Source organism: Petaurus breviceps, unplaced genomic scaffold (genome assembly GCF_028583685.1).
Source record: "Petaurus breviceps papuanus isolate PSGF00001 unplaced genomic scaffold, PetGlider_PUasm1.0 138, whole genome shotgun sequence".
In the NCBI taxonomy this organism is placed as follows: domain Eukaryota; kingdom Metazoa; phylum Chordata; class Mammalia; order Diprotodontia; family Petauridae; genus Petaurus; species Petaurus breviceps.
This window is the reverse complement of record NW_027185694.1, coordinates 13,376,231-13,403,841: the sequence shown is the minus strand read 5'-3', so window position 1 is coordinate 13,403,841 and position 27,611 is coordinate 13,376,231. Positions and strand designations below refer to the sequence as shown.

The 27,611-nt window shown below is 37.3% G+C and overlaps 2 protein-coding genes across 7 annotated transcripts in view; one reads left to right on the top strand and one right to left on the bottom strand.

Moving 5' to 3' along the window:
* Positions 1-23,690, top strand: part of TEX10 (testis expressed 10) — a 68,092-nt gene extending 44,402 nt beyond the window's left edge. For all 3 annotated transcript variants that reach the window (XM_069105831.1, XM_069105822.1, XM_069105840.1), the window contains 6 exons: positions 3,268-3,356; positions 5,095-5,228; positions 13,339-13,419; positions 16,076-16,257; positions 19,028-19,238; positions 23,489-23,690. In XM_069105831.1, coding sequence (XP_068961932.1) covers positions 3,268-3,356; positions 5,095-5,228; positions 13,339-13,419; positions 16,076-16,257; positions 19,028-19,238; positions 23,489-23,602 — 811 coding nt within the window. In that variant the 3' untranslated portion in view covers positions 23,603-23,690. The remainder of the gene's footprint in view (positions 1-3,267; positions 3,357-5,094; positions 5,229-13,338; positions 13,420-16,075; positions 16,258-19,027; positions 19,239-23,488) is intronic.
* A 1,273-nt stretch (positions 23,691-24,963) lies between these two features.
* Positions 24,964-27,611, bottom strand: part of INVS (inversin) — a 236,964-nt gene continuing 234,316 nt past the window's right edge. For 3 of the 4 annotated variants that reach the window (XM_069105795.1, XM_069105785.1, XM_069105805.1), the window contains exon 17: positions 24,964-25,944. In XM_069105795.1, the coding sequence (XP_068961896.1) occupies positions 25,829-25,944 (116 nt within the window). In that variant the 3' untranslated portion in view covers positions 24,964-25,828. The remainder of the gene's footprint in view (positions 25,945-27,611) is intronic. The other variant, XR_011171998.1, reaches the window with a different exon arrangement.

The window sequence follows — 27,611 nt, the reverse complement described above, 5'->3', positions numbered from 1 at the left end:
TAAAGTACTTCTTTTCCCACATGCTCTTCAGCATTTGCCATTTTCCTTTTTTTGTCAACTTCTGGGTGTGAGGTGGTGTTTAAACTTTGCACTTCTACATTTGCAAATGATCTGAAGCATTTTTTTCATGTGGCTTGTTATAGCTTTGATTTCTTTTAAAAGCTGACTATTCAGATTTTTCAACCATTTATCAATTGAGGAGTGGCTCTTATTCTTGTAAATTTGACTTAGTTCCTTACATATCTTAGAAATGAGATTTTTATTGGAAACATTTTGCAAAAATTTCTCAGTTTCCTGCTTCTCTTTTAACTTTAGCTGCATTGATTTTATCTGTGTAAAAACAATTTTATTAATTTTTATTATCCATTTTACTTCTTGTGACCCTCTTCAACCTGTAGATTCTGACTGGTAAAGTCTTCCCATACACCCCTAATTTGCTTGTTATGTAAATTTTTTAGGTCTAAATCATGTATCCATTTTGAAGGTGCTGGTCTGTACCTAGTTCCTGCCAGATTATATTCCAGTTTTCCTAGCCATTTTGGTCAAATAGTGAGTTTTTACCCCAATAGCTAGGGTCTTAGGGTTTATCAAATACTAGGGCACTATGTCCCTTTGCATCAGTATATTGTATACCTAATCTGTCCCATCGATCAAACTGTTACTTACCTACAGCCAAACTCTTTAGATAATTACTGTTTTGTAGTATAGTTTTGAAATCTGGTCATGCTAGACCCTCATCATCCCCATTTCTCCCCCATTGATTCTTTTAATATTTTTTTGAATTTGTCCGTCTATAGTTTTTTTCTTTTTAAAACTTTTTTCCTTGCTCTATAAATTAATATTTTCATAGTTTGATATAGCACTGAAAAAGTAATATTCTCACAGCTCTTCCAAGGTTGGGACTTGATAGGACAAGAGTTGGTGATAGGTGAGGGTTTTTGCTTTTCAGTCACTTAGTCCTTCAAAATTTTATGCAATTTATATTAATATGTTTTTTTGTGAAATTTTGTTAAAATAACAAAACTTCTGTGGCCTGTACTAATAAACTGACTATGAAGAGATTTTTATCAAACATATTAAAAAGAGAAGTTTGAGATTTGTTGTTTTCTATTACCAGTTTACTTTTTTATTATTAATGGTTTATTCAGTATTCTATTTCTCATTTAGAATCTTGATAATAAAAATATTTTATCTGTAACATTAAGAATCTTGATAATGAAAATGTGTGTGTGTGTAAAACATTGTTCCTTATTCTTTGGAAAACTTGGGACAAATTAGTACAAATGTGAAATTTGTAAGTAGAAAAGATTAATTTGTATTTGAGTTCATCTTCAATGATACAACATAAAAATTAAATACTTTATATAGCCTTGCTTTAGCTTGGGAGCTTTTGATGGCTTTCTTTGTGTTTTTCATTTTTAGTGTATGTATCAATCTTTTTGTTTCCCAAGGGGGAAAAGAAAGCTTATAATTATTTCCAGTGAAGAAGCCGTAGTCCATCTTACTTTGGCCTGCTTGCTACTTCACCCTTAGGTCACCATGAACTATGAGCAGCTGGAAAAAAGAGGAAGAACAATAGTAACTAGGATTAGAGTTAAGCCTTTTTTGTGTATATGACAGAAGGAAAAAGAAATTAGAGTTAGGTTGAGTATGGGTTTGAAGAAATGTACAAAAGAAAGTTAACTAAGGTTTTAAAAAAAGTGTTTTATTTTAAAAATATTCTTCTGCAGGTCAGAAGATTGACTTTTTCTTTAAAAAGAACATTTTAATTATAATTTTGTAATTAATTTCATTTAATAGTTTTATTCTGTGGGATATGGGGAAAATGCTAGACAGCAATATGGGAAGTGTTAGATCTGCCATTAACTAGCACTTTTAGAATCATGTAATAACCTCCCTGGGACTTAATTTATCTTATCTGAAAACTGTAAAATGAAGGGTTTGGATTAAATTCTCAAAGGTGGTTTCCTACTATAGAATTACATTTTTTCTGTTTTTAGAGACAGGTAAGGTTTTAACTTTCTGTAAAGTTAAGGAGATCTAGTCATTTGTCCTTTTTTCTGTGCATTGTGTTAGGTTTTAGAGCTACCCAACCTATTGCTTTGAAATGGAAATTGGCAGTGTCTTTGAGGTGTTTTTAAGACTTGAACTTGATCTCAGTTGAGTAGAGTAGCTTTTTTTAAAAACTTCTAAATAAATAAGTTATTAAAGCAACCCCAGGTGAAGCTAATGACATTGGGCCCCTATTCCATTAGGATTCACCTCTTCATCATCTTTCCTCATCTACCATCTATGATATGTTGTAACTTGTAGAGAGAGACGTGTGTGTGTGTGTGTGTGTGTGTGTGTGTGTGTGTGTGTGTGTAAAATGACTCCATTAATACGTCATTTCTAGTAGTGTTAGAACCTTAATTCTTTGACCTTTTGCGTATCTTAAGAGTGTGAGTGTGTGTGTGTGTGTGTGTGTGTGTGTGTGTGACTTGCTAATCTTACAGATAAGGACACTGAGTTATAGACTAACTGTGACCAAATGTCTTTACTGCTCTGGGCTTCCTTTTCATCATCTGTAAAGTGATGAGATTGATGATTTCTAAGTCCTTTCCAGATCTGAGATTCTTAGATTCCATGATTTTTAGCAAAATGTTTGTCTGAAAGGGGAAAGAAAAATGGTACTGCAATGGATAGAGTGCCATTCTTGGAATCAGGAAGGCTCATCTTAATGAGTTCAAATTTGGCCTCAGACATAAGTTCACTTAACCTTGTTTGCCTCAGTTTCCTGTAAAATGAGGTGGAGAAAGAAATGGCAACCCATTCTAGTGTCTTTGTGAAGAAAACTAACTCCAAATGGGATCATGAAGAGTTGGACACAAATAAAATGACTTACTGAATGACAACAGATATTTAAATTTTAATCTACTCTGCTTCCCAGTTGCTTTTGGAACCATTGAACTTGATTTCTCCTTGTTGCCCTTCCTTTTTATTTATTTATTTTTTCTGGGGATGGGCAGGTGGGAAGGATGGGAGGGGAGGGAAGAAGATGGCATGGTTTTTTGTTTGTTTGTTTTGTGTTTTTTTTAGACTGGGAATTGGAAGACCTAAAGCTGAGACAACTTGATTATGATACCATGGGCAAATTACTTAGCCTCTCTGAACCTATTTATTCATCCATAAAATATGGATAATAATACTTGTAGTTTACCTCTCAGAGTTGTTTTAAGGGAAGTTTCTTATGAGTTGTAAAAGGACTCTGAATTGCTATTTTTGTAGATCTGCATTTTCTGGATGGAAACGCTCTCTGCAAGCAAGTACCATGAATGATGTGGACTATTTCAGTTTCTTATTTTCGACTGTTACAGGTAATTTATACTACTCCTAGACCTCCCTCCTCTCTCTTTCCTTCTTGCTATGTAAGAAAGAGGAGAGTGAGGATATTGCTGTGGGATCTCCTTTTTATTTTTTAGTTTATTTTCATTGATTGATTGATTGCCTTTTGGAGGGCAGTTGGGGTTAAATTTGGAGGGCAATTGGGGTTAAGTAACTTGCCCAAGGTTACATGGCTAGGTTTTTTGTGTGGGTGTTAAGTGTCTGAGGCCTGAACCGAACTCAGGTCCTCCTGACTCTGGGGCCGGCGCTTTACTCACTGCGCCACCTAGCTGCCCCTAGGGATCTCCTTTTTAAGATGTGGCATGTTGGTATTTGTATTTCAGAATTTAAAGTTGGTATACTTTGAATCTCTCAGTTGATAAATGAATGAGAGTACCCTTACATTGTAGTTGACTTAATAATGCCGTTCATTGTCTTCATCTTTCTTTTTAAAGTTTTACCAGGCTGAAATGGTATGCTTGGTTTACCTTAGAAAGTTTGAAGGAAATCCTTTTAAAAGTACTGTTTGAATTGGATTTTCCCCCCTTGTTGACTTTAATTTTCGATTTTAAACATGGCTGAAAAGGCCATGTTAAAATGTACCACACTTTCAGTATCCCTTAACATTATACTCACTTCTATTTGCCTTCATAAATCAATGCAATACACATTTAGAAGGTATGTAGTATATAAGCACTTTTTAAAAAAATTAAACACAGAAGAAACTATCCACTTTGGGAGAAAAAAGACTGATGGATTATTATTGATCAGAGTTATGTATTTAGTATCTAAAATTGATTTAAAATGTTTTTGTCCTTAGGATTTTACTGGACGAAATGAATATTTATTTTGAAAGAATCCTATTTGAAGAGTACCCTAGTTAGGGAGATTTGTAGCATTTTACTTTTAACTTCTTTCTCAGGGCTGTAAGAAGTTTGATTAGATAATAGAGTATATTAATATGGAGTCATGTAGCAGCAGAATGTAGTATAACTTGAATTTAGGAAATTAAAAATGGTTAAGCTCTCTACAAATTAGCAATTTTAAGTACTTTATTATTTATATCATGGCTTAGAGTGTACACTAGTAATATTTTAAATTAGGGTTACATCGCTTGCTTCCTTTCTTTGAAGAACAGTCATCATTTCTCTTCTAGTTTCCTTTTGCTACGTTTTACCAGAAATTGTGACTTTCACTGTGGTTAAATAAAAACCCTGTGTAAGCTCCTCACGATGCTAATGGAGGTCATCATGTCTCCTGTGCATGAAAGTCTGTTATTTAATCATTGTTCACCTCCTGTTGCAGTTGTATTTCACTTTTGAGTGTTGTGTACAAAGTGCTAAAACATAAAAAAAAAAAAAGAATGGAATAATTCATTCATTTGTTAAGAATTGAGTTAATATGGAATTTGTCATCATTACCTTCTCTGTACTGTATAGAAGACAGTATCTTCTGTAAAGATAAGGCCCTGAAATAGTCCTTGGTGTCATGAAATGGAAAAAGCACTGAATCTAGAGTTAGAATACCTGGGTTTTAATCTGGACTCAGTTTACCACTTCTGTCACCTTGAAGTCATTTAACCAGTCTTATGGTTTTCAGCTTCCTCATTATAGGCCTCAGTTTCCTCATTTGTAAAATTACAAGACTGTATTAGATGATTTCTAAGTTGACCTCCAATTCTAAATCCACTTAGAGTATGATACTAATTTTCATTAATTTTACTTTCTTTAGGATTTTCAGCAAAGGAAATGTCATGGCTTCAGAGCATCCGAGGGAATCCTCATATCAGCCAAACACAGCTCTCACCAGTACTTCTCTACCTAACTGACTTGGATCAGTTTTTGCACCACTGGGATGTGACAGAGGTAATTTTGACATTATTTTCAAGTGATAGCTAGTGGTAATTAATTATCTTAACAATTTAATGAAATTTCAATGTTTACTGTGTACAAAGCACAGTTTAAGTTATGGCCTCTGCCCAAAAGGAGTTTACAGTCTAGTTCTGTAGACAACATAAACATGTCAAAAATTTAATACAAGGAAATAACAGTTCACAATTACTGAAATACATAAAATGAATTTTATTTGGTAAGTGAATTCCCAGATGGTGGGTCAAAAAATTTAGAGATATTATTTGAAAAATTTTGTTTGCTTTAAAAACAATTTATTATTTTTTTAAGCATTTAACAAAATTCTTTTTGAATTCTGAATTCTCTCCTTCCATCCTGCCATCCCATATCCATTGAGAAGGCAAAAATGTAATATCAGTTATATGTGTGAAATCATGCAACACATTTCTGTATTAGCCATGTTGCAAAAAAAGGCAAGAAAAATAAAGTGAAAAAATTATTGCAGAAGACATTGAGTTCAAAAGCTCAAAGGTTTCAAAATTTTCCTCCCATTTAATACTATCTTTTCCAGTTACATGTAAAGATAATTTTTCAACATTCTTTTTTGTAAGATTTTGAGTTGTACTTTTTTCTCCCTTTTGTCCTTCTCCCCAAGACAGCAGTGAATCTAATAGGTTATACATGTACACTTATGTTAAACATATTTCCACATGAATCATATTGTGAAGCGTGCCACCTGTGCATTTATGTAAGTCCAGTATAAATGGACATACGGCTGGCCAAGGCCTGCTGTCCCGGAGACCTTACAACCCCAGACTGACTTACTCATGGCTATTCTAGTAGCCAAGTATGAATCTACCTAATTGTCGTGTTGTGTAGTCTGCGTCCTACCTTCTGTTCCACAGGAATTGCATGAGATGCTTTTTTCTTTCCAATTTGTGTAGAGTAATGTTCCCCTGGTTTGCCAGTATAGTGATCTTGTCCTCTTTCCCCTGCAGAAGAAGCAAGGTTACTTTTACTTGACCTGTACTTGAGGGAAAGGTTGGCTCTTGGTGATTGACCCTTCCCTTTTGTTGATATGTCCTAGAATTCTGTCAGGAATTAAAGTCAGTTCCCTGGCTCAGCATTTACAAGATTCCTTCCGGTCCTGTTTTTGAAATCAGGGATGTCATTTTCCATCATTCATTCCTTTTCTAGTTCTCCACATCAAAGATCACTGATACTTTCGTGTCTGCTACTTCTTTTGGGGCCTGCTGACTGGCATCGTCGAGGGACAGCTTTGTCTTTTCTTACTGTCTGTTTTTCTTTCAGCATTCAACATGCATTTATTAAGTGCCTGCTCCGAGCTGGCACACTATTTTAGAGATTTTAATGAGAGAAGAAGGGTCTTTTCAAGAACATATTCAGCCTTCAGCCGAAGAGAAAGGTCACATAGGTTCTTATTTTTTTTCTAAAACAAAAATTGTTTTTGTGTATATTGAATTAGACTATACTCAGGAAGATTTTTAGGCACAGGTGAAGAAATTTTTTCTGTTAATGTGGAAAATGAAGAGGGGTCAGGTAGCTCGTGCAGAGAGACACTGGGAGAAGAGATTGAATGTTGTGACTGGTTAGCATCAGATGGGGCCCTTTGATCAGAAGGTTTTGTGTCTTCAGTCATTCCTCTTGCAGGTTGGGGTGTAATTAAAATCTATTGTGGTTCCAAAGATGTTAAAGTGTCTTCTGTGTGCAAGATGTGCTAGGTGCTGAGAATTCAAAGACAAAACCAAAGTAGATGCTGCCATTTAGGAGCTTACCTCCTGTGAGGATCTGTATGTCCACAGAAGCAGCAAAGTACTTAGCAAATATTTATTAAAGACTGGGATATGAGAAAAAGTAAAAGTACTTGCTCTTGGTGTTCACAATCTAATGGGGAAGAACAACACACAAGCCACTGTGTGCAAACAAGATGCAGGATAAAGTGACGAATTTTTTATTTAGGTCAGGTTTTTCATGTGTATGTGTGTAAGGCAGAGCTTAAATGCTAAAAAACAACATTTCCATGCATGCAGTAAAACACAAAAAGAATAAGTAGAAGAAAGCTCCTAAAATTAAGGGGAATTGGGAAAGGCTTCTTGTAGAAGTTTGAATTTTAGCTAGGACTTGAAGAAAATCATGAAAGTCAGGAGGTGGAGATGAGAAGGAGGGCACTCAATTCATGCAATATAGCCAGTGAAAATGCTGGGGATCAGGAGATGGAGTGTCTCATTTGAGGAGCAGGAAGGAGGTCAGTGTCACTGAATTCCTTGTGTATCGCTATTGGTCTCTACATAGTTCCTAATTTTCTTTCTCATTAGAATTGATTCTCTTTGTGTCTTAAGAATTTCATTCTTGAGCTTCTCTTCTCTCCTGGGCTTTCTTCCTTATAGGATTTCAGCTCAGTAAACTCTTCATTCTTTGTCAATGTGATTATTATTATCAACAAACATTTATTTTAAGGATTGCAGCGTGCCAGGAAATGTATTAAATTTTAGAGAAATAAAGAAAATGAAAAGAACAAAATAAAACATGACCTTTGCCCTCAAGAAATTCACATCAGAAATTGAATTCAATTACAAATTTAATTCATATTATAAATTGAAACTAAAGTTTGAATTTTTGTCTCCAATTTTTTATTTGGTTCATGTTTTTTGTGTGTATGTGTATAATTTTCTGTGTATGTGTAAGTATATCTTATCATCTGCAGTGATAGCTTGGTCTCTTCTTTGCCTAATTTGATTCCTTTGATTTCTTTTTCTTCTCTAATTGCTACTGCTAACATTTCTAGTACCAGATTGAATAAGAGGGGTGATAGTGGACATCCTTGTTTCACCCCTGATCTTATTGGAAATGCTTCTAGCTTCTCCCCATTACATATAGTACTTGTTGATGGCTTTAAATAAATAGATGCTACCTATTTTAAGGAAGGCTCCATTTATTCCTATTCTTTCTAGTGTTTTTAATAGGAATGGATATTGTATTTTGTCAAAAGCCTTTCCTGTATCTGTTGAGATAATCATGTGGTTTTTGCTAGTTTTATTGTTGATATGATCAATGACAGTCATGGTTTTCCTAATATTAAACCATTCTTGCATTCCTGGAATAAATCCTACCTGATCAAAGTGTATTATTATTGTGATAAGTTGCTGTAAGAACTTTTTTTTTTTGATAGGGTTAAGTCAAAAATAATTCTTTTTTAAACTTTCAGTCTCTTTCATATCTCTTGCTTTAAAAAAAGTACATAAATTCAGTTAATTTTGAAACTGTGTTCTACTTGTTTGTGATTCTTTCTTATAATTTCTTTTTTGTTTGTTTTTGCTTTTTGGAGGGTGGGGAGGGCAGGACAGTTGGGGTTAAGTAACTTGCCCAAGGTTACATGGCTATAAGTGTTAAGTGTCTGAGGAGGATTTGAACTCAGGTCTTCCTGACTCCAGGGCCAGTGCTGTCTTCAATGCACCACCTAGCTGCCCCCTTCTTATTATTTCTTTATGTACCCTTCTGCATTTTAAAAAAAAAGACCTGTTTAGTGGCTTTTTTTCTCATTCATTACTATTGCAAACCCATTCTCCCACCATCCCCTTTATAAATTTAAAGAAAGACTAAAACACTGGCAGCAAATAAGCATAATCAAGCACAATTTAATCCACCATTATGAATGGATGACCCTGTCCAGAAATGTATGTTGTGTCCATCACTTCTCTCTTAAGTAACATGTCTTATCATAGATCATTTGGAGACATGGTTGGTCATTGCATTCATCAGTCTTCTTCAGTGCTTCAAAGTTAAATTTCTTCATAATGTTGCTTTCCTTATATAAATTATTGTTACATTCATTTGGCTCACTTCATTCTGCATTAGTTCATATTTTCCAGGATTCTTTGAAATTGTCTATTTTGTTATTTCTTACAATGTGATAATACTTTCTTACATTAATATACTGCATTTTTTCTGTAGTCATTTCTGAAAGATGGCCATTGATAACTCTCATCCCAGAAAAGTAACAATTAGTTACTTTTCTTGCTTTGTCCCAGATTGCTTTCCAGAACTATTGAACCAATTCATTGCTCTGTCAACAGTATTTTATTGGGCCTCTCTTCCATCACCACTCCAACACTATTTGTCTTTTATTACCTTTTCCTTCATGGATACGAGGTGAAATTTAGTTCTTTTAGTTTGCATGTACACACCTTTTTTTTTTTTTCTTCATTCAGGACATTTATTTTAACAAACAGTTGAATCCTCAAGATGAACTAGATGCTGCAACAGCTGCTCTCTTGGGTTAGGTGTTGTTCTTTCACGGAATCCATTCCTGAATTGGCAATAGACAGTTTTTATGTGCCTCATTCGACCAGTACCAGTGGTGTTTCATCACTTAGCTTTTGCATTCCAGTTATACTTTCTCTTGCGTTTTGCGGGATATCCACATTTGCCACATGTTGACTTCTTTTTTTTTTAATGCTTTATTAACTTCTGATTTACATCATTCGTTTCCGACAGATTTTGAGTTACAAATTTTCTCCCCGTTTTTCCCCCACCCATCCCCCCAAAACAGCAGTCCCACAGGATATCCCCACCTTCAATCTGCTCTCTCCCATATTTTTTCCCATATCTGTTTTGACTTTTCCAGTGGATCTCTATGCCTCAGTGCCTGTATATCTTATTTCTTAATTACATGTAGGATGGTATTAATAATAGTATACACACACACACACACACACACACACACACACACACACATACACACATATATATATCTATTTGAATATTTGATTTTAAAACTTTCAATTCCAGATTCATTCCCTTTCCCCCCCTGCCACCCATCCCCACTGGGGAGACAAGCAGTTCAGTATAGGTTGTACATGTGCGGCTAATGCAAAACAATAACATAGTAGATATATTGTAAAAGACTGACTACATTTCCCTCCCACCCATTCTATTCTCTACTTTGATCCTGTCCCTTTTCAAAAGTGGGTGCTTCCAACTTCCCTCCCCCCCAAGCCTGCTCTCCCTTCCATCATCCCCCCTCTCATCCCTTTCCCCCCCATTCTCCTGGAGGGTGAGATCCCCTATTTAGTGTGTATTTCCCTCCCTCCTCAAGCCAGATTCAATAGGAATAAGGTTGACCCATTCCCTTCTGCCTTCCTATTCTTCCCCTCCATTGTAACCATTTTCCCTTGCCTCTTCTGTATGAGATAGTTTGTCCCAATCTGTCTCTCCCCATCTCCTCTCATTATATTCCTCTCACCTCTCAATTTCACCTTTTAAGTATCATCCCTTCCTGTTAAATTGGTCCCGTGCCCTCTATCTATGTATACCTGTAAACGTATATACACACATTCACATATGTATTCATATGCCCGCATATCCTCATATAAAGACATATATATATTTCTAATCCCTTCAACTACTGAGAAAAGTTTCATAAGTTACAATTATTTTTCCATGTAGGAATGTTAATAGTTCAACTTTGATAAGTTCCTTATGATTTCTTTTCCCTGTTTACCTTCTCATGCTTCTCTTGCTTCTTGTATCTGAATGTCAAATTTTCTATTCAACTCTGGTTTTTTCAGCAAGAATGCCTGAAAGTCCTGTATTCCACTGAATGACCATATTTTCCCCTGAAACATGATACTCAGTTTTGTGGGTGACTCTTGGTCTTATAATCCCAGCTCCCTTGACCTCCGGAATATTACATTCCAAGCCCTTCGATCCCTCAGTGTAGAAGCTGCCAGATCCTGGGTTATCCTGATTGTGTTTGCACAATATTCAAATTGTTTCTTCCTGGCTGCTTGTAATATTCTCTCCTTAATCTGGGAATTCCGGAACCTGGCTATAATATTCCTAGGAGTTTTCTTTTTGGGATCTTTTTCAGGAGGTGATCGGTGGATTCTTTCAACCTCTATTTTGCCCTCTCGTTCTAAAACATCAGGGCAGTTTTCTTTGAGAACTTCCTGGAGGATGCTTTCTAGGTTCTTACTTTGGTCATGGCTTTCAGGTAGTCCAATAATTTTTAAATTATCTCTCCTAGATCTATTTTCCAGGTCAGTTGTTTTTCCCATGAGATATTTCACATTGCCTTCTATTCTTTCATTTGTTTGGATCTGTTTGACAGCGTCTTGATTTCTCATAAAGTCATTAGCTTCCGTTTGCTCCAGTCTAATTCTGAAGCAATGATTTTCCTCAGTGAGCTTTTGAGATTCTTTTTCCATCTGGCAAATTCGACTTTTTAAGGCATTCTTCTCCTCATTGCCTTTTTGAGCCTCCTTTGCCATTTGAGTCAGTCTGTTTTTTAAGGTATTATTTTCTTCAGTCAGGCTGTTGACTCTCATTTCATAACTTTCTTGCATTGTTCTCATTTCTCTTCCCAATTTTTCCTCCACTTCTCTTATCTGCTTCTTAAGGTCCTCTATGGCCTGTAACCAGCTTGTATTTTCCTTTGAAGCTTTTGGTGCAGGAGTTCTGACTTCACTGTTTTCCTCCTGTTCCATGCCTTGCTCCTTCTTATCCCCAAAATAGGAGTGTAATGTTGGAATCTTCTGTCTGCTTTGTTTCCTCTGCCTGCTCATTTTGCCACTCAATTATTTGACTTTTGGGCTTTTTGCCACAGTAGGACTCTGCCACCAGACAGAGGAGTTTTCGTCCCAAACGCTGGGGTTTCCTCAGCTGCTGGAGGTATTAGATGGGTGCCCTCTCTGAGGTCTCCACACGCTCTGGCAAGCTGGACACACACCCCAGGACCTCCACCCTAGACTGCAATCCAGATCCAAGCAGGTTAAAGCAAGAGCGATTACCCCTCAGACTGGTGCTTGGTCCCCCTACACTCTGCAGGCCAGGAGCTGAAGCTGCCACGTGGTGCCAACTGGCTGTGCCTGCATCTCAGAGGCTTCTCGCTCCGGGGGTAAAAGCCACGCACTCCCACTTACTGGTCCCAAAGTCCAGACTGCACTGGCCTCTCACCTTGTCCTTCGCATCTATGTATTGATAAATCTGGAAACGGCCACAGCTGCTGCTGATCTGGAGTCCCTCTGGCAGGCTGCTGGTCAGGCCCGCCCTGGGGCTAAAGCCTTGGTGTGGTGCTGGGCTGGGCTCCCAGAGCGCTGAGCTGGCCGATTCCTGCGGGCCTGCTGGGCTGTCCTCAGCAGGAGGTTAGCTTCTCTGTGTCATTATGTGGGTTCTGCAGCTCCAAAGTTTGTTTAGAGTCCCCTTTTTACATGGATTGGGGAGGGTGGAAGCCGGAGCCACGGGAAGGTCTTGCTTCTACTCCGCCATCTTGGCTCCGCCCCCCCACATGTTGACTTCTGAAGATGTGTGTGCATGTTATTCCTGCGCTTACCAAAGGAAAATGTCCCCTTCGTCATCTTCCTCCTGCCACCAGGATCAAAGAGCATGCCTTTTTGTTTTTTTGGTATGGTCATTTGATAATATTCAGTTCTTTTGAAAATTGTTATACTTTTGGCATTAATGTGTACGTATAGTGCTACCTTAGTCTGGATATTTTAGCTGCACACCTAAAATGAGATGTCTTTGAAATGGGGGGAAAAGTTGTTTAGATTGGGAAAAATTCCTCTGTTTAAGCAACTATACTCAAATCCCAGAACTTTTTTTTTTTTGGCTTTTCATAGCTGGCAATAAGGCTTCCTTCCACCCAATAGCCTTTTCTTTTCTACTCTCTAAACCTTGAATTCTTATATCATAGCAGCAGTTCTTGGTGGGTGGGTTCCTGGAGATTTCCTCAGTTCCCAGCCCAGCATCCTGTTTCTTGCTTCCATGGCTGCAAAGGAAGAAGGAGAAGTTGATAAGGTCTTGTATTGAGATCCCTGTCAAGCTCAGGACAGGGATACAGGCAGGTCATTTGAAATGGATCAGTCTTTGTTAATTTGTAACACCAGCACTGGAGGCGTGGGCACAGATTTTTTCTGCTGTTCAGGGTGCTTGGAAAAGCTGTTTCCACTATGTCTCTGTTACAAAAACACAGTTGTAGGCAATTTTCAGATTTTGGGGAAACGTGTGGTTTTTTGATTGGATCAGAGCAAAGAAATCTTGTCTGCTGAATTTCAGTTGACATTATGAAAACTGATTAATTACTGGTTTTCTTTTATTCTGACAGGCAGTGTGTCACAACTTATCTATAATTCCTGCTCGAAGTCAGTGTTTAGATGTCCTGCAAAGTGCTATCAGTAAGCATATGGTAAGTGTACTTTTTACTACCTGTTATATTTAAACTGATTTTTTTTTTAAGTGATTTGGGTGGTGTCATGACAGACAAGGAGCATTAAATTTCCTTTAGAAAATGGTAGGGTTAGTACATTGCACCTTGGTTCTTCCTTGGGGATTTGCTCTAAAGGACCCTTCTTCACTTTGTGATATGAAAAGATCATTAGACTACTCAGAAGATCTGACTTACAGGAAGTTCAGTTCTGCTACTTCTTAGCTATCTGATCTGAGGCAAGACAGTTAACACTCTTATGCCTCAGTTTGCTTCTCTGTAAAAGGAGTGGGTTGGACTATAAGATTTCTAAGGTTCTAGATGTCAGATTGCATGATTATATAATTCTAAATTCACCTCAAAGGTCATCCAGCTCTGTGACTTAACCTTGGGGTCATCTTATAGCAAACATCCCCTTTATACCTCTAAAGTTCCTTTATGTAGGATTAGTAATGATAGACTCGCACAAGCTGAAGAAGTGATACTAAAAGGGGCCAGTAGCTAAAAAATGGAAAAAGTGAAAAGTTGAGTAAAGGTAATAAATAATATTGAGCATAATTTCATGAAAACCTACCATAGCTGTGGGTAGGAATTTCTCAGGACTGTAAGCTCTCATGCTTCCTTAACTTTCCACAACTCCCATTGAACTTTCTTTTCCCTCTTTTTTTTTTTGGCTGTCGGCATATCTACAATGAATTGATTAATTATTATTTAATTTAACTCATTCTTTTCTCCCCAAACCCTTCATCTTAATTTCCTGCCATAGCACTATCATCTTTCTAGTCATCCAGGGACATAAACCTTAACTCATCATTCTTACTTTTTATTTTTACCCTAAATCTTCATTCTGTTTCAGGGGGTGGGAAGCCTGTGGCCTTGAGGCTGCAGGTTCCCCACTCCTGCTCTGTTCCTTTGCACTGGCTATCTCCCATTCCTTGACTCCTCTCCCATTTCACCTCTTCCTGAATTTCTCTGACTTCCTTCAAGACAACTCAGATCTTATCTTCATCAGGAGATACCTCATGCCTTCCCCTGAAATTATCTTCTGTTTACTCTGTTTATATTTTGGATATATTTATATGTTGTCTCTTCCATTAGAATGCTAACTCTTTAAAATCTGTTTGCCTTCCTTTGTATCTCCAAAGCTTAACCCAGTAGGCCTTGCAGGTAGTTGGCACTTGCTGACTATGACTGGTTGAAAAGTTTTTCCTCCTTTATAAACAGGAATAAGTATGAAGGAAGTTGCAGTACAACATGAAAGTCAAGAGATTTGGTTAAAGAAAGAATTCCCAAATAGAGCTTTCATAATTTTTTTTTTTAAGTATTAACTTTTCTAGGATCTTTACTGTTGAATGGTTAGAGTGGTGGTATTCAGATAACCAGACTCTAAGCCACGTACAGCTAGTTGCTCAGCTTATAAATAATTTTGAATCTTGGAATGCTACTTTCTCAGGGTAGCCCACACTAGCCTGTTTTAGGGTATATCATTCCTAAAATACTGTTCTAGGATAACTAACTCATGTGTAACAAAATTTCTATTCAAAGATAGTCATGGTTGCAATTTAAGCAATTAGGAACTTTGAATTAATTGGTGGTTTGGTGTGTTGGAGGGGTTGGCAGTAAAGGGCTGTGGGGGGGACCACAAAGGTAGCAATTTTGTGGTGATAGCGTAAAGCAGAGGTGTTAAACTCCCCAAAACTCATGAGTGATAGAATCAGGTTAAAATAAAATTGGGAAATGTTTTTTAAAAATTCAGTACAATATTAATAAATGTTAATTTTGGTTTCCTAAGTCAATATATGGCTTCAGGGATCTTTTCTTTTGGATACCACTGGCTTATGCCAGGACTTTGATGAGATGAACAGTTATATGTATATTTATCGTGATTGTACATTGAAATTTTTATAAGTGGGTCTCATTATTTAGATTTGTCTAAAAAAAGTTTCCTTGGGAGGGAAGAATAAGCTACCTGCCTAAGAACAAAAGGATACCGTTTGGTACAGTGGAATAATGAATTGTTAAATAACGTAACGCTGTACTGACGCTAAAGATATACTCATATCCGTTACTTTCTAGAAAGTAGTTCATACAAGGTAAGAAAGAGGACAGACTTAAATATTGTAATCAAAATTCAGTTATTGTAGTAGCTGAGTTCTGTTCTTAGGTTCAATTGAGTTATTCAGGGAGAGCACTTGATAAGAGTTAATTGTCATCTCTATCATTTAGAAATCACAGGTGTATGCCTGGTAATACCAAAGTCATTGTTATTTGGGGAGATTGATTTCTCTAGAAGCTTGGAAAAAACATTAAAGGTAGTTCTGACTAGCATAGGTCTTTAACTTATAATAAGGAAATTCTAGGAAAAAGGACACTTGGGAAGAGGAAGCATTAATATAGTTAGTTTTTCCTTGAGATTACTTTTTAAGGTAATTTACTATAGGAATAAATTCTCAAAGGAAAATAGGAACTTTGAAGCAAGGGTTAGGGACCTGTGTATTAAATTAATTTAAAATAGAAGTGCTTTAAGGATGACTTTCAACTTAGCCTGTTTGGGAGTGGGAGTGGGGAGGCTTTGTAAGGTGGTGGGATAGCATCTTTTAAAGTAAATATATAATTAACCTATGTCTTTTATACCTAGGCTGGATTGTCTGTAATCCCTGATAGCACTGCTGGATCTATTTTGTGTGTTGTAAGTAAGCTCCTGGATCAAGCTTGTGTACTTACTGAGACAATATATAAGTTTCTAGCGTCTTGCTGTTACAGTCTTCTTCACTTCCTCCTCACTTTAGAAAAAGCGGATGCAGAGCATATGAGAAAGAGGTAATGATTTTCATTTTCCACAATTCTCTTCCCTTCACTCTCGCCTTTACTTTGCATTGTACTCTTATCCTTCCAAAAATGAGAACGTTTCTTTGGTCAGTTTTCTTACTGTACATGTTAGAATCTCATAAGGAAAAAAAATGCAACATCCTAGATTTATAGGAAGATGAGCTTTTATTGTGATCCTTTGGATTTTGTTTCTGGCTTTATTGGAGATGCTCAGAATTCTTGTGATTTAGAATTTATTGTTTTAAAGAAGGGATTTTTTAATTAGTTGGCGTGTGTTTATGTTTCTAGATGCGTAGTTTATTGTGCTATTTTGAATTCGAACTGAATTTCGAGTTATATCGGGCTTTTGTTCTATCATTTCTTGGGCTCTTAAGGCTAAGATCAGGTTTCTATTTCAGGGTTCTGTCCTGGATCCTTTTCTCTTCTACCTCTATGCTACTTCACTTAGTGATCTTATTAGCTCCCATGGATTTCATTACTATCTCTGTGGGGGTGGTTCTCAGATCTATATATCTTGCCCCAATCTCTCTCCTGACCTCCATTCTCACATCTCCCTCTGCCTTTCAGACAACTCTAACCGGATGTTCAGTAGACATCTTAAAATCACTGTGTACCAAACTGAAATCATGCTCCCCCCCAAACCCTCCCCCCTTATATTTTTCATCTCGAATACTTTCCCTTCTTTCCTTTAACACTGACACCAGTCTGGTGCAAGCCCTTATCCCCTCACTCCTGGGCTATCACATTGACTTGCTGCTGGGTCTGCCTGCCTCAAGTCTCTCCCCACTCCAATGAGTCCTCTATGTCAGGCCCTAAAGTAATTTTCCTAAAGCATATTTCTGATCCCGTCACCATCCTACTCAGTAAATTCCAGTGGCTTCCTGTCACCTCCAGGATCAAATACAAAACGCTCTGTTTGGCATTTGGAGCCCTTCATAATTTACCCTCTCCTTCCTTTCCAGTCTTCTCACGCCTCTCTTATGGCACACTCTTCGGTTCATGAATGAGATACTCCGTCTCTTGGCTCTAGGCATTTTCTCTGTCTGCCATGCCTGGAATCTCTGCTTACTGGCTTTCCTGGCATCCTTTTAAGTCCCAACTAAAACCTCATCTTTTACAGGAAAGCTTACCCAACCTCTCTTACAGTGCCTTTCTTTCCTTTATTAATTATTTCTTGTTTTTCCTGTAAATAGCTTGTTCTGCTTGCGTGTTGTCTCCCTCATTTACTGTAAATTCTTTGAGGGCAAGGACTGTGTTTTGCTTTCTTTTGTATCTCCAGGACATATGCCCGTTCTTGGCACATAGTAGGTGCCTAATAAATGTTTAATGAATGGTCCATTTATTAAGCACCTACTACATTCCTGGACTCTGCTAGGTATTGGGAGTACAAGCACAGAGTTGTCCCTGCTAACAAGGAGCTTACATTTGTTTTTTTTTCTCTTTGGAGGGGGAAGGTAGGGCAGTTGGGGTTAAGTGACTTGCCCAAGGTTACACAGCTTGTGTGTGTGTGTGTGTGTGTGAGATATATATATATATATATATATATATATATATATATATATATATATATATATATATATATATGTCTGAGGTTGGATTTTAACTCAGCTCCTCCTGACTCCAGGGCTGGTACTCTATTGACTGCGCCACCTAACCACCCCAGGAGCTTACATTCTAATATAGCAGACAAGTACATATAAAATACACACATGCAAAAATATAAAATTAATTACAAACATATACAACGTAATTCAATATAAGGTATTTTGAGAGGGAGGTCACAATTGCGAATCAGAAAACACTTCATGTAGAAGATTGTACTTGAGGTATGTTTTAAAGGAAGAGACAGATTGTTGTGAAGGTAAGAAGGTAATGCATTCCTGGTATGTAGGGTAGACTGTACAAAGACAAGGAGATGGCAGATAATGTTGTATGGGAGGAACCAAGAACTAGTTTGACTGGATTGTAGAGACTAGAAGAAAGAAGAATGTCTAGTGAGGCTGGAGAGGTAGGATGAGACCAGGTTTTTCACAGCTTTAAAAACAAAGCAAAAGAGTTGTAATCCTAGAGGCAATGTTCTGGAAGCCACCAGAGGTGATTGAATAAAAGAGTTGAGAGAAAGATAAATTTAGTTCTGTACATAGTAGAATCAAAGTAAATGGTATCTGTGTCATTCCCGTGGTCATTACTTCTTTTTGTGAGTCAGTGTTAGCTCCTAGGGGTCACCTTTTTCCTTTCTGAAGGCTCAGAGAACCCTGTGTTCTAGAATTTTGCCAGGAATCCACAATCTTCATTCTCTGATTCCTAGATTCTGCTTTTTTTTCCCTTTTGGGCGAAACCAGGACATTTTTTTCATCTTAAAGTATAATTGATTGATATCTGTTGATTAATATCTAGTGATGATCAAGCATCACTGGTTTTTTTGTTTTGTTTTTGTTCTTTTGCTCAGTTTCTTTTCAGTCTGATGGTCTTACTATTTAACTGATAGTGATTTAACACCACTAATAATATCTGTTTGTTAGGCCCAATAAATTGTCCATTACCAAGTTTTCTGAAAGTCTGGGACCTCTGTAATCCATTCACAGAATTATTTTCTATCTAATGAAATTAATTTCTTCCTTATTAGCTCTTGTTTGCTGCTTTCATCTATTCAAATATGTTGTCCTGTTATGTGAATGTTTTTGTTTGTGGGAAAGAAGAAATGAACCTTTTCACTCCTGAGTTCCTTACAGTCTCTTTTCTGTGTCCTTTTTATCTTCAGGGATAAATTATGGGGATCCTGTATTTCAGTATTGGCTGTTGTGCCCCGAGTACTAAGGCTGATGCTCCAGAATCTGCAGATCAATAAAACATGTCAGGAAGAGCTGCCAGTTGTCGCTCAGCTGATCCGCGTGCTGCTGCAACACGCACCACTGAGGGTGCACATGATGACAAATGCGCTTCTCGTACAGCAGATCGTCAAGGATATTATGGTAAGACGTTTTTTCACAGATCGTTTCTTGGGTTTTAGCATTGAATAATGTCGTCTGAGCAGGGTCCTGATTAGTTTAGTTAACTATCTCGCTGTGGCCAAGGTTGGGGGTACGTGGTTCCTTTGTGCTAACTAGTGCAGGATCTGGTACCTTTGTCCCTCTAAAGTGAGTGTTATAAGTGTCTTTCCTGATTCAAGCAGCATTCAGAATTCTAGAGTTTGTGATATTTCATATCAAGGACTCAAATGTTAAGGCTATGGAGTTGCATTGAACTTTGGCCAGAAACCCTGTGTTGTTGCCCAAGCACTTTCTACTACATTTGATTTTGTGGACAGTGGGATTTGAGATCATGGGATCCTAGATCTATAGCTGGAAGAAAACTCAGAAACCATCTATTTCAGTGGCCTCCAAAAGTTTTGATCATATCTCCCCATCCCCACCCCCCATATGTGTATGCTTATTTAGAAATTAGATCCATGTACTATTTTACTGAAAGTTGTATACATGACAGAACTTACACAGTAATAGTCACTTTAAAAGGATGAGATGAAATAATATTTTATCTTAAAGGGGAGCTAGAGGAGTTTACTGCATTAGGAAAGGCAATTTGGAAGCTGTGTGGAGGAGGGATTGATTGGAGTGGGGACAGACAACTAAGTAAGCCTTTTTAGTAGTCCTGGCAAGAGCTGATCGTCTGAACTAAAAGTGCCCTGGTAACTGAGGCAGCTGGACTCAGCTCCACATGAGGACATACAAAGGGGTGGGTGGGAGATGTGGATCTAAAAAAGGAGCTTTAGTAATTCACTGGATCTGTAGTATTGGAGACATACCCCATGTGCCCTTTGCACTCTACCATGATGCCTTACATTAACAGCTGTTTCTTGGAGATAATTCCAAATGAATTATTGGTATTGAAAGAGTTTTTTACTCCTCTCTGTAACTCCATACTAGAGTACACTTATTTTAAATGGAAGTCATATTTCTTTTATTCCAAAGATGGAAAAATTATCATGACTTTTACGCTGGGTTCTTTTTCAAGGTTTACAATCTTAGAAGGCGTTTTACCCAGTCTACAATGTCTGTTGTCTTGTAAGCTGCTAGGAACAGTGTGTGTTCTTCATGCCCTCACTGTGCTGAGGATTATATAAGATGATGGAAGACAAGTAGAGAAAATGCCTGCTTCTTAAAATTCTCTCTTTGTCAATAGAGTGGAAAGAACATTGAATTTATGGTCAGAAAGATCTTGGTTCAATGCCTACTTATTAGATATGTAACTGGACTAATCACTTAACTCTTTGACCCTTAGTTTGTCAGTCAACTTCTCTGCAAAATGGGGAATACTGGTGGTCCTTTTACCTCCCAGGAAATAATGTATATAAACATGCTTCGCAATCCATAAATACAAGTCTGGTTTCTCTTTTTACTGAAGGGACCTGAATTGCAGGAATAAATTTCTCTTCCAGGCATCATCCATACATAATCTTTAGTCTTATTTAGCCTTGACTACCTTTAATCAGAATATTTTACCCTTTCCTTTTCAAACTGAACTCTGGCATTTGACACTTTGATTTTATGTATCATTCATTAGAACATAGGTTTTGAAACTTTGGTTGTATCCTGTCCCAAAAGTCTGTGCCTCCTCTGTCGTATCTTTTTTTTTTTTTTTTTTAAAGCAATTGGGGTTAAGTAACTTGCTCAAGGTTACACGGCCAGTTATTTCTGGGTGTGGTGGTAAGTATCTGAGCCTGGATTCGATCCCAGGTCATCCCGACACTGGGGCCAGTGCTCTTACTCACTGAGCCACCTGGCTGCCCCTCTTAGTCATATCTTTAAAATGCATTAAGTAAAAATATATAGTATTATTAAAGAAACCAGTTTATATTGAAATAGTTATTACATATATTAAAAAAAAAAGCTACCCCTGATTAAGAACTCTTGTCTTAGAAGGATTGTAGAGTTTACTGTAGTATTTCTTTCTTTTTGTCCTCAAGGAATCCTTTCCATTCCTAAATTTTAGATTCACCCTTTAGGTAATAGGTATCTTCTCTTTTTCCCTCCAACTTGTCAGTACTTTTCTATTAGTACTTCTCTGAGACCATTTCCCCTTCAGGCAGGAACACATCTTCCATTTGTTAGCATGTTAGGATACTAACCGTAACCCAGTTTACCTCACTCCTATATAACGTCTGGAGGTGTTAGGATTATTACTCTCAGAGGTAATTTGTTTGAAATGGAAAGCTTGAACTCATCTGGTTTTTGTTTTACTTGACACAATAAGCAAAAGAAGATTGGAATATTTGCTCTTTTCACTATCATCTGTTACTCTAAGTAGTTTGCTTATCTTACCTTGATTTTGTTCTTGCTTTGAACAGATCACCAAATGGCTCTTTAAGAAATTAACTGTACAATTCATAATGCTGAAGGTTTGCTGTTACAAAGCAGGAGTACAGAGAGTGAAGCAGGCCCTTTTCTTTCTTTTTTAAGTAATAAGTTTTATTTTTTCCTCCCAACACATTAAAAAAAAAAGAAAAACAGAACCCCTTGTAACAAACATGAATATAGTCACACAACAAATCTTCTGAATTAAGTTCGTCACCTTTCCCTCGAGGTGGCTTTGTCACTGGTCCTCTGGATTCATTGCATTGATTAGAGTTCTTACGTTTTTCACAGTTGGTTTTTTAATAATACTGTTATTATACAAATTGTTCCCCAAATCAGTGCAAGTGCTGCCAAGTCTCACAGGAACTATCTTCTTTGTGATTTCTTATGCTAGAGTAGTATTTCCCCATACCATAAATTGTTGAGCTGTTCCCCAGTTCCTGGATGGCCCCCCTTCTCTTTCAGTTCTTTGCCACTTAAGGAAGAGCTCCTTTATATAAAAACATATTTGTACATATAGGTCTTTACTGTCTTTAATCCCTTTGAGGTGAAGGTTTAGTAGCTGTATCTGTCACAGGTCTCCACAAGTACAGTGTGTTTAAAGTAGTGCCTCAGCTGTATAGGTGAGTATGGTATTTGTTCTAATGGGGAAATTGGCTATCCCTGATTAGAATCTTTTTTGTTGATTTCTATAACTTTTCTATAGCCAAAGTAGCATTCTCTTCCTCTCCCAGAGAATCATCCTTTTATCACAAAGAATTTTAAAAAGAAGGGGGTAACACTTCATTCAGCAAGATCTCTAGCACATAACCCAAATCTGACATAGGCAGTTTTCAGTGATTATATTCCTTCTCCTCTGAATAAAAGGGAAGGAGGTATACTTGCACATCTCTTTTTTTTAATAATGTGACTTTCACAGACTACTTTCCAACTAAGGATTCTCGAATATTATTATCTCTCTGCCTTTGAAGAAAGATGTTATGTATGTTATGTGTTCATACTGGAAAAATCAAAATCAAATGGGCTTTTGTCTAGTAGGCAAACGGTATAAACTTAGTGACATCACTATGACCACCCTAAGTTAGGTATTGCCAAGATTAATCTTACTTGCTGTTTGAAATACCTCCAAGAAGCAGTATGGTATAGTGAATGTAGAGCTAGTCTCAGAGCCAGGAAGACAGGGTTGCACGTCTTACCTCTGGGGCTTACTAGCTTAAGACAGGTGTTCACTGTTTTCTAGGCTCAGTCAAATCTTGCTTCACTAAACATCCTTCAGAAGGATACCTACCTTCCTCTATTGGCTAGAGCTGAGGGGCCTGGAGGTGGAGAAAAGCCTTTTAATATCTGCATTCATTTGGGAACAGGGTGCTAGAAAAAATTGGCATTGAAGCTTAGTATGGGTAGGGTTTTTAAGACGGAAGAAACTTCATAGAGTATCTCCATAAATTGTTTAACTTCCTCTTCAGATATGCTAAGAACTGGGGGGTTGGGGAATCATTTATACAAGGTGACTGTTTCTACTGAAAATTCACTATAAAATGTTAACTAAACCCAGAAGTCAGATTTAGTTGTGTATAATATTATTTCTTCTTCATTAAACTTTGTAATTCATTTACTGTAATGAATAGTTAATGTTTAAACCACTGTTCTAGTGATCCCAGGATCTAGTGATCTTGGCCATGTGGAACTTATAGTCAAGTTAGAAGTGTTGGCTAGGTCTGTTGTGATTCTTCTCTAGCAGGGAGGCCATATTGAGGGCGTACGAGCATAAATATTGTTAAACAAAAACACATGGTAGATACCACCCAAAACAAAACCTTTTCTGCCAAGACTTGGACCAGAGGATACTGACTCTTTTTTCCCCCTTGCAGACAGTGAAGAGTGGAGGAACTCAGGAGCAGTGGCTTACAGACCTTCATTACTGCTTCAACATTTACCTGGCCAGCCGCCCCCAGAGCTCTGGGGCAGTTAGCACAGTCTGTTGAAGAGACACAATTTTAAACTGTTTACTTCTGTATTATTTTGAAAAAACATTGGAACAATATTTGTCAATAAAGCTGAAGTTTAAAGGAAGCTGCATGTGTGTTCCTTTACTGTGACAGTGAAGTGAAAACATGTAACACTGTTGTTATAAATGATAATCAGTAGTGGATATTTTGATCATTACTGAATACTTATAAAATAAATACTCTTTATCAAATGGCACTATTGATTATGTATAAATAGAAATGCACAAAAGCAGACAATTTCAAGTTCCTTTGCTCCTTTTTCTCTTGCTATATACAATGGAGTTCGCTACTCCATTAGTCATCAAGTTTGTTTTTCAATGTGTGATGTTAAAATGATATATATTGTGATACCAAACGTTTTCTATATGATAGTGAGTTTCATATTATTTTTCTGTACCATAAGTGCTCTCTTTTTCCATTAAGGTTGAGTGTCTTATCACTGTGCAGTCATCTGTTTGCAGCACTGGCCATCTCACCAGTTAATGTCGATGATCTGGACTATTGAGATTTATACATTCAGATAAGAGTTTCCATCTAACCATCTGCATTTGGTAAAACATTGTATAGCTCATATCGGTGGTTAATATTCCACAGTTACTCACTGGGAAATGCAGCAAGTAGTAAAATTCACTAGCACTTCCCTTTTCCTCGTGGAAACCTTCCCAATTAAAAGTAGTCATCTCAAAAAAAAAAAATAGAAGACAGTGAACTCATTCTGTGTTCTCATTCATCATTCATTTGTATCTGACCAAATACCCAGGATGTGTAGAAAAACTGTTGGATACAGTTCATAATTGGAGGGGTCATGTGAGTAGCCAGAAGTACTGATAAAATTTCCAATACAAATTTGGATCTGATTTGAATAATTTCTCTTTTCTCCCTTCCCCAGCTCAGGGCAGAGAAAACAAGTATGTACTAACTTCTAGGTAAAGAATATAGTTTCCCTTGCTTAACTCATTCCCTGTTGGTAATGTTCACATTGGAGATGGGGGTCATTATGCATTATCATTGGACTAGGGTAGCAGCCTAGAGATGGGCATTTCAGACAGGACTTTTTATACACATTTTTAATGACAAAGGGTCTGTTCTTCATGGCCTATAGGTATTCACCTTACATGTATATCTCCCTATCAAGCTTTTAACTTGCTAAGTTTTAGCTTAGATTTTAACTTTGAACTTTCTATGGCAAGACAAAAATGTCCTGACTCCACTCGTACATCAAAATATTTTGCTTCTGTGGTAAGTACTAAAATTCTTTGTGAAAGTTAACAAAAATGTTAAGTAGCAGAAATCTTTAGGTATTTTACTGTAGACCTTCCAAGTTCATGCTGAATGAGACTACTCTTTTGGTCTGACCATTCAACCAGTTATTGATCTGCTTGCTGGTTTTAATTTTAAAATGAGCTAAGCTGTAAAGGACTTTGCAAACACAAAAAGTATTATATAGATGTTAACTATTATTACTATCTAGTAGCCAAAGAGAAAATCAGTTTAATAAAGTTAATTTTTTGTTGAAGACAAGGACTTAGAACTTCTGATCCTGCTTTTAGTCTAAGAAAAAGCTTTATAATAAGGTTAGGAGAGCCTAAGCACTTGGCAAAAGTGATAGAAGTTGTATTGTTGAGGGTACTGACTTGGAAACAATAGAGAATTCATTTAAAGGAATTGTTGTTCAATACTATTTAAAAGTGCTTACCTTATTTAGGATGAATTATTACTTTGGCTTATTTCCATCTTCTATTCCATAACCCACATTGTCTAAGTCAGGCCTGACAGCAATTCATGGGGGAAATCCTAGCCTCACAAGCAGTCATTTCCCAGATTACGCCTTGTTTTACTAATCACCTTTTTGCTTCCCTGACATTTTAATAAATAGCCCCAAATTGACAGCGACTGAGAGTAAACGCTATCATCTGTATGGTCTTTTCTATTAAGAGAAGTGGTATAGCCTTAATAATCCTAGTGACAACTGTGTTTCCTGATCATGAGGGTGAGAACGTTTATAAAATGAAGAATGGTAATAAAGACTTTCAGCTTTGACCTCATAAGGAAGGAAACTTGCTTATGTTGGTTTTAAACTTCTGTAAACATTACGCCATTTCATGGCTAGATTTTTTTAAAGTGACTGAAACGTAAAAATTTGTTGACTTTGCTAACAGAAACAGCTGCTTTAGCTGGCTCATCTCTCATGAAGACAATTCTTTAGTGACTGGATTTTTGATTTCTTGTTTTCACCTCAGTGGCCGGTCTCATGTTGTAAGAGAAGTTCTTTGATTTTCCATTATTCTCAAGCAAGTGTACATACTGCAGGTTGCTTACTGTTAAAACAAAAGCCAAAATAGATGTCCCATGTCATTAGCTTTAGTTCAAAAATAAATTCCTCAGGATTGATAAGATGGTTCAGCCTTCCTTACATTTTCTGGCTGATGTTACCTTTGGATTGATAATCAAAAATCTGACTTAAAAACTGGGAAAGCAGAGACTAATAAGCCTTTATAATCTAAATTTCCCTTTGTGGAAGGATGATTGACTTTACCCCAGTCTGATGAGGCTGCTTTCAGACAGCAGAAAATGCCAAGCTTAGGTGGGCTGTTTAAGCAATTGGGGTCAAGTAGCGTTATTGCTCAAGGTTACCCGGCCCATTATTTTTTTTGTGTGAGTGTGCCGACTATCTGAGGCCGGAACCGATCCCAGGTCTCCTGACGCTGGGGCCGGTGCTCTTTACTCACTGAGCCACCTGGCCACCCCCAAGCAATTAAGTAATTGCTCAAGGTTACACAGCCAGTTATTTTGTGTGGGTGTTAAGTATCTGAGGCTGGAACCAAACCCAGGTCTCCTGACTCGGGCTGGCACTGTTACTCACTGCGCCACCTGGCCGCCCCTTAGGTGGGCTGTTTTTAAGCCTTTGTACTCAGTGATTATATAGCAGGAAAGGGGACAAAGTGGAGATTCTTCTGGGAGGAGTATTTAGTCAAGAACTGAGGACAGAGCTTTGGAAGTTTCCTCAGGCTTTTAGAGGGTTGGAGGAGGTATGAGCCATTTTAGGGATCTCTAAGATTGCTTAGAGCAAAGAAATGACAAAGGTTAGGAAGTGTCCTCAATTTCGGTTCCAATTTCTGCTGTGTTTGCGGTTTCTCTTACCCTTTTGTAACCTGGAAGAGAGCTATGAATACAGTCCTTACCAACTTAAGACTAGGTTTCTTGAAGTTGGTGAAGGGTGATTACTATAAATTTTCAGGGATTATGATAAATAAGGAAAGCATCTAGTTATTGCTACATGCAGGTTCTCGAATGTATACTTTAAAAGCCAGAAATAGCAACAAAAGTAATACTTTAAACATGCAACATAAATAGGATTGTACGTAGTCACTTTAAGGTGGGTCACTGACTTTATCAAATCATTTGCACTTGAGTGTCTATCCATAGATATATACATAGCATATACAAACATGTTCATATCAATATATATGTTATACATGAACTGTGGCTATAAAATCAGACTGATTTTCATGTGTGGTATAGACAGTTTCAGTTTTGGATACAATGTACAGAAATGTGGGCAGCTAGGTGGCGCATTGTATAGAATGCTGGGCCTGGAGTCAGGAAGATGTTCTGAGTTCCAATCTGGTGTCAGATACTAGCTGTGTGCACCTGGGCAAGTCACTTAACCTGGTTTGCTTCCATTTCCTCATCTGTAAAAATGAACTGGGGAAGGAAATGGCAAACCACTCGAATATATCTGCCAAGAAAACCCCAAATGGGGTCATGGAGAATCACACACAACTGAAATGACTGAACAGCAACATTATATGTACATTTATATACATACACATACACAAACATATATGCTTAAGTTTAGTTAATCTTGGCATCCAGCAACATTTACAGATTAAAGTCAAATTCAAGAACCTCATCAATATTTAATGAAAAAATGCATTTTGTGTTAAGTGCCTTAGCTGGGAATAGGGAAAGAAGTCTTCTCTTT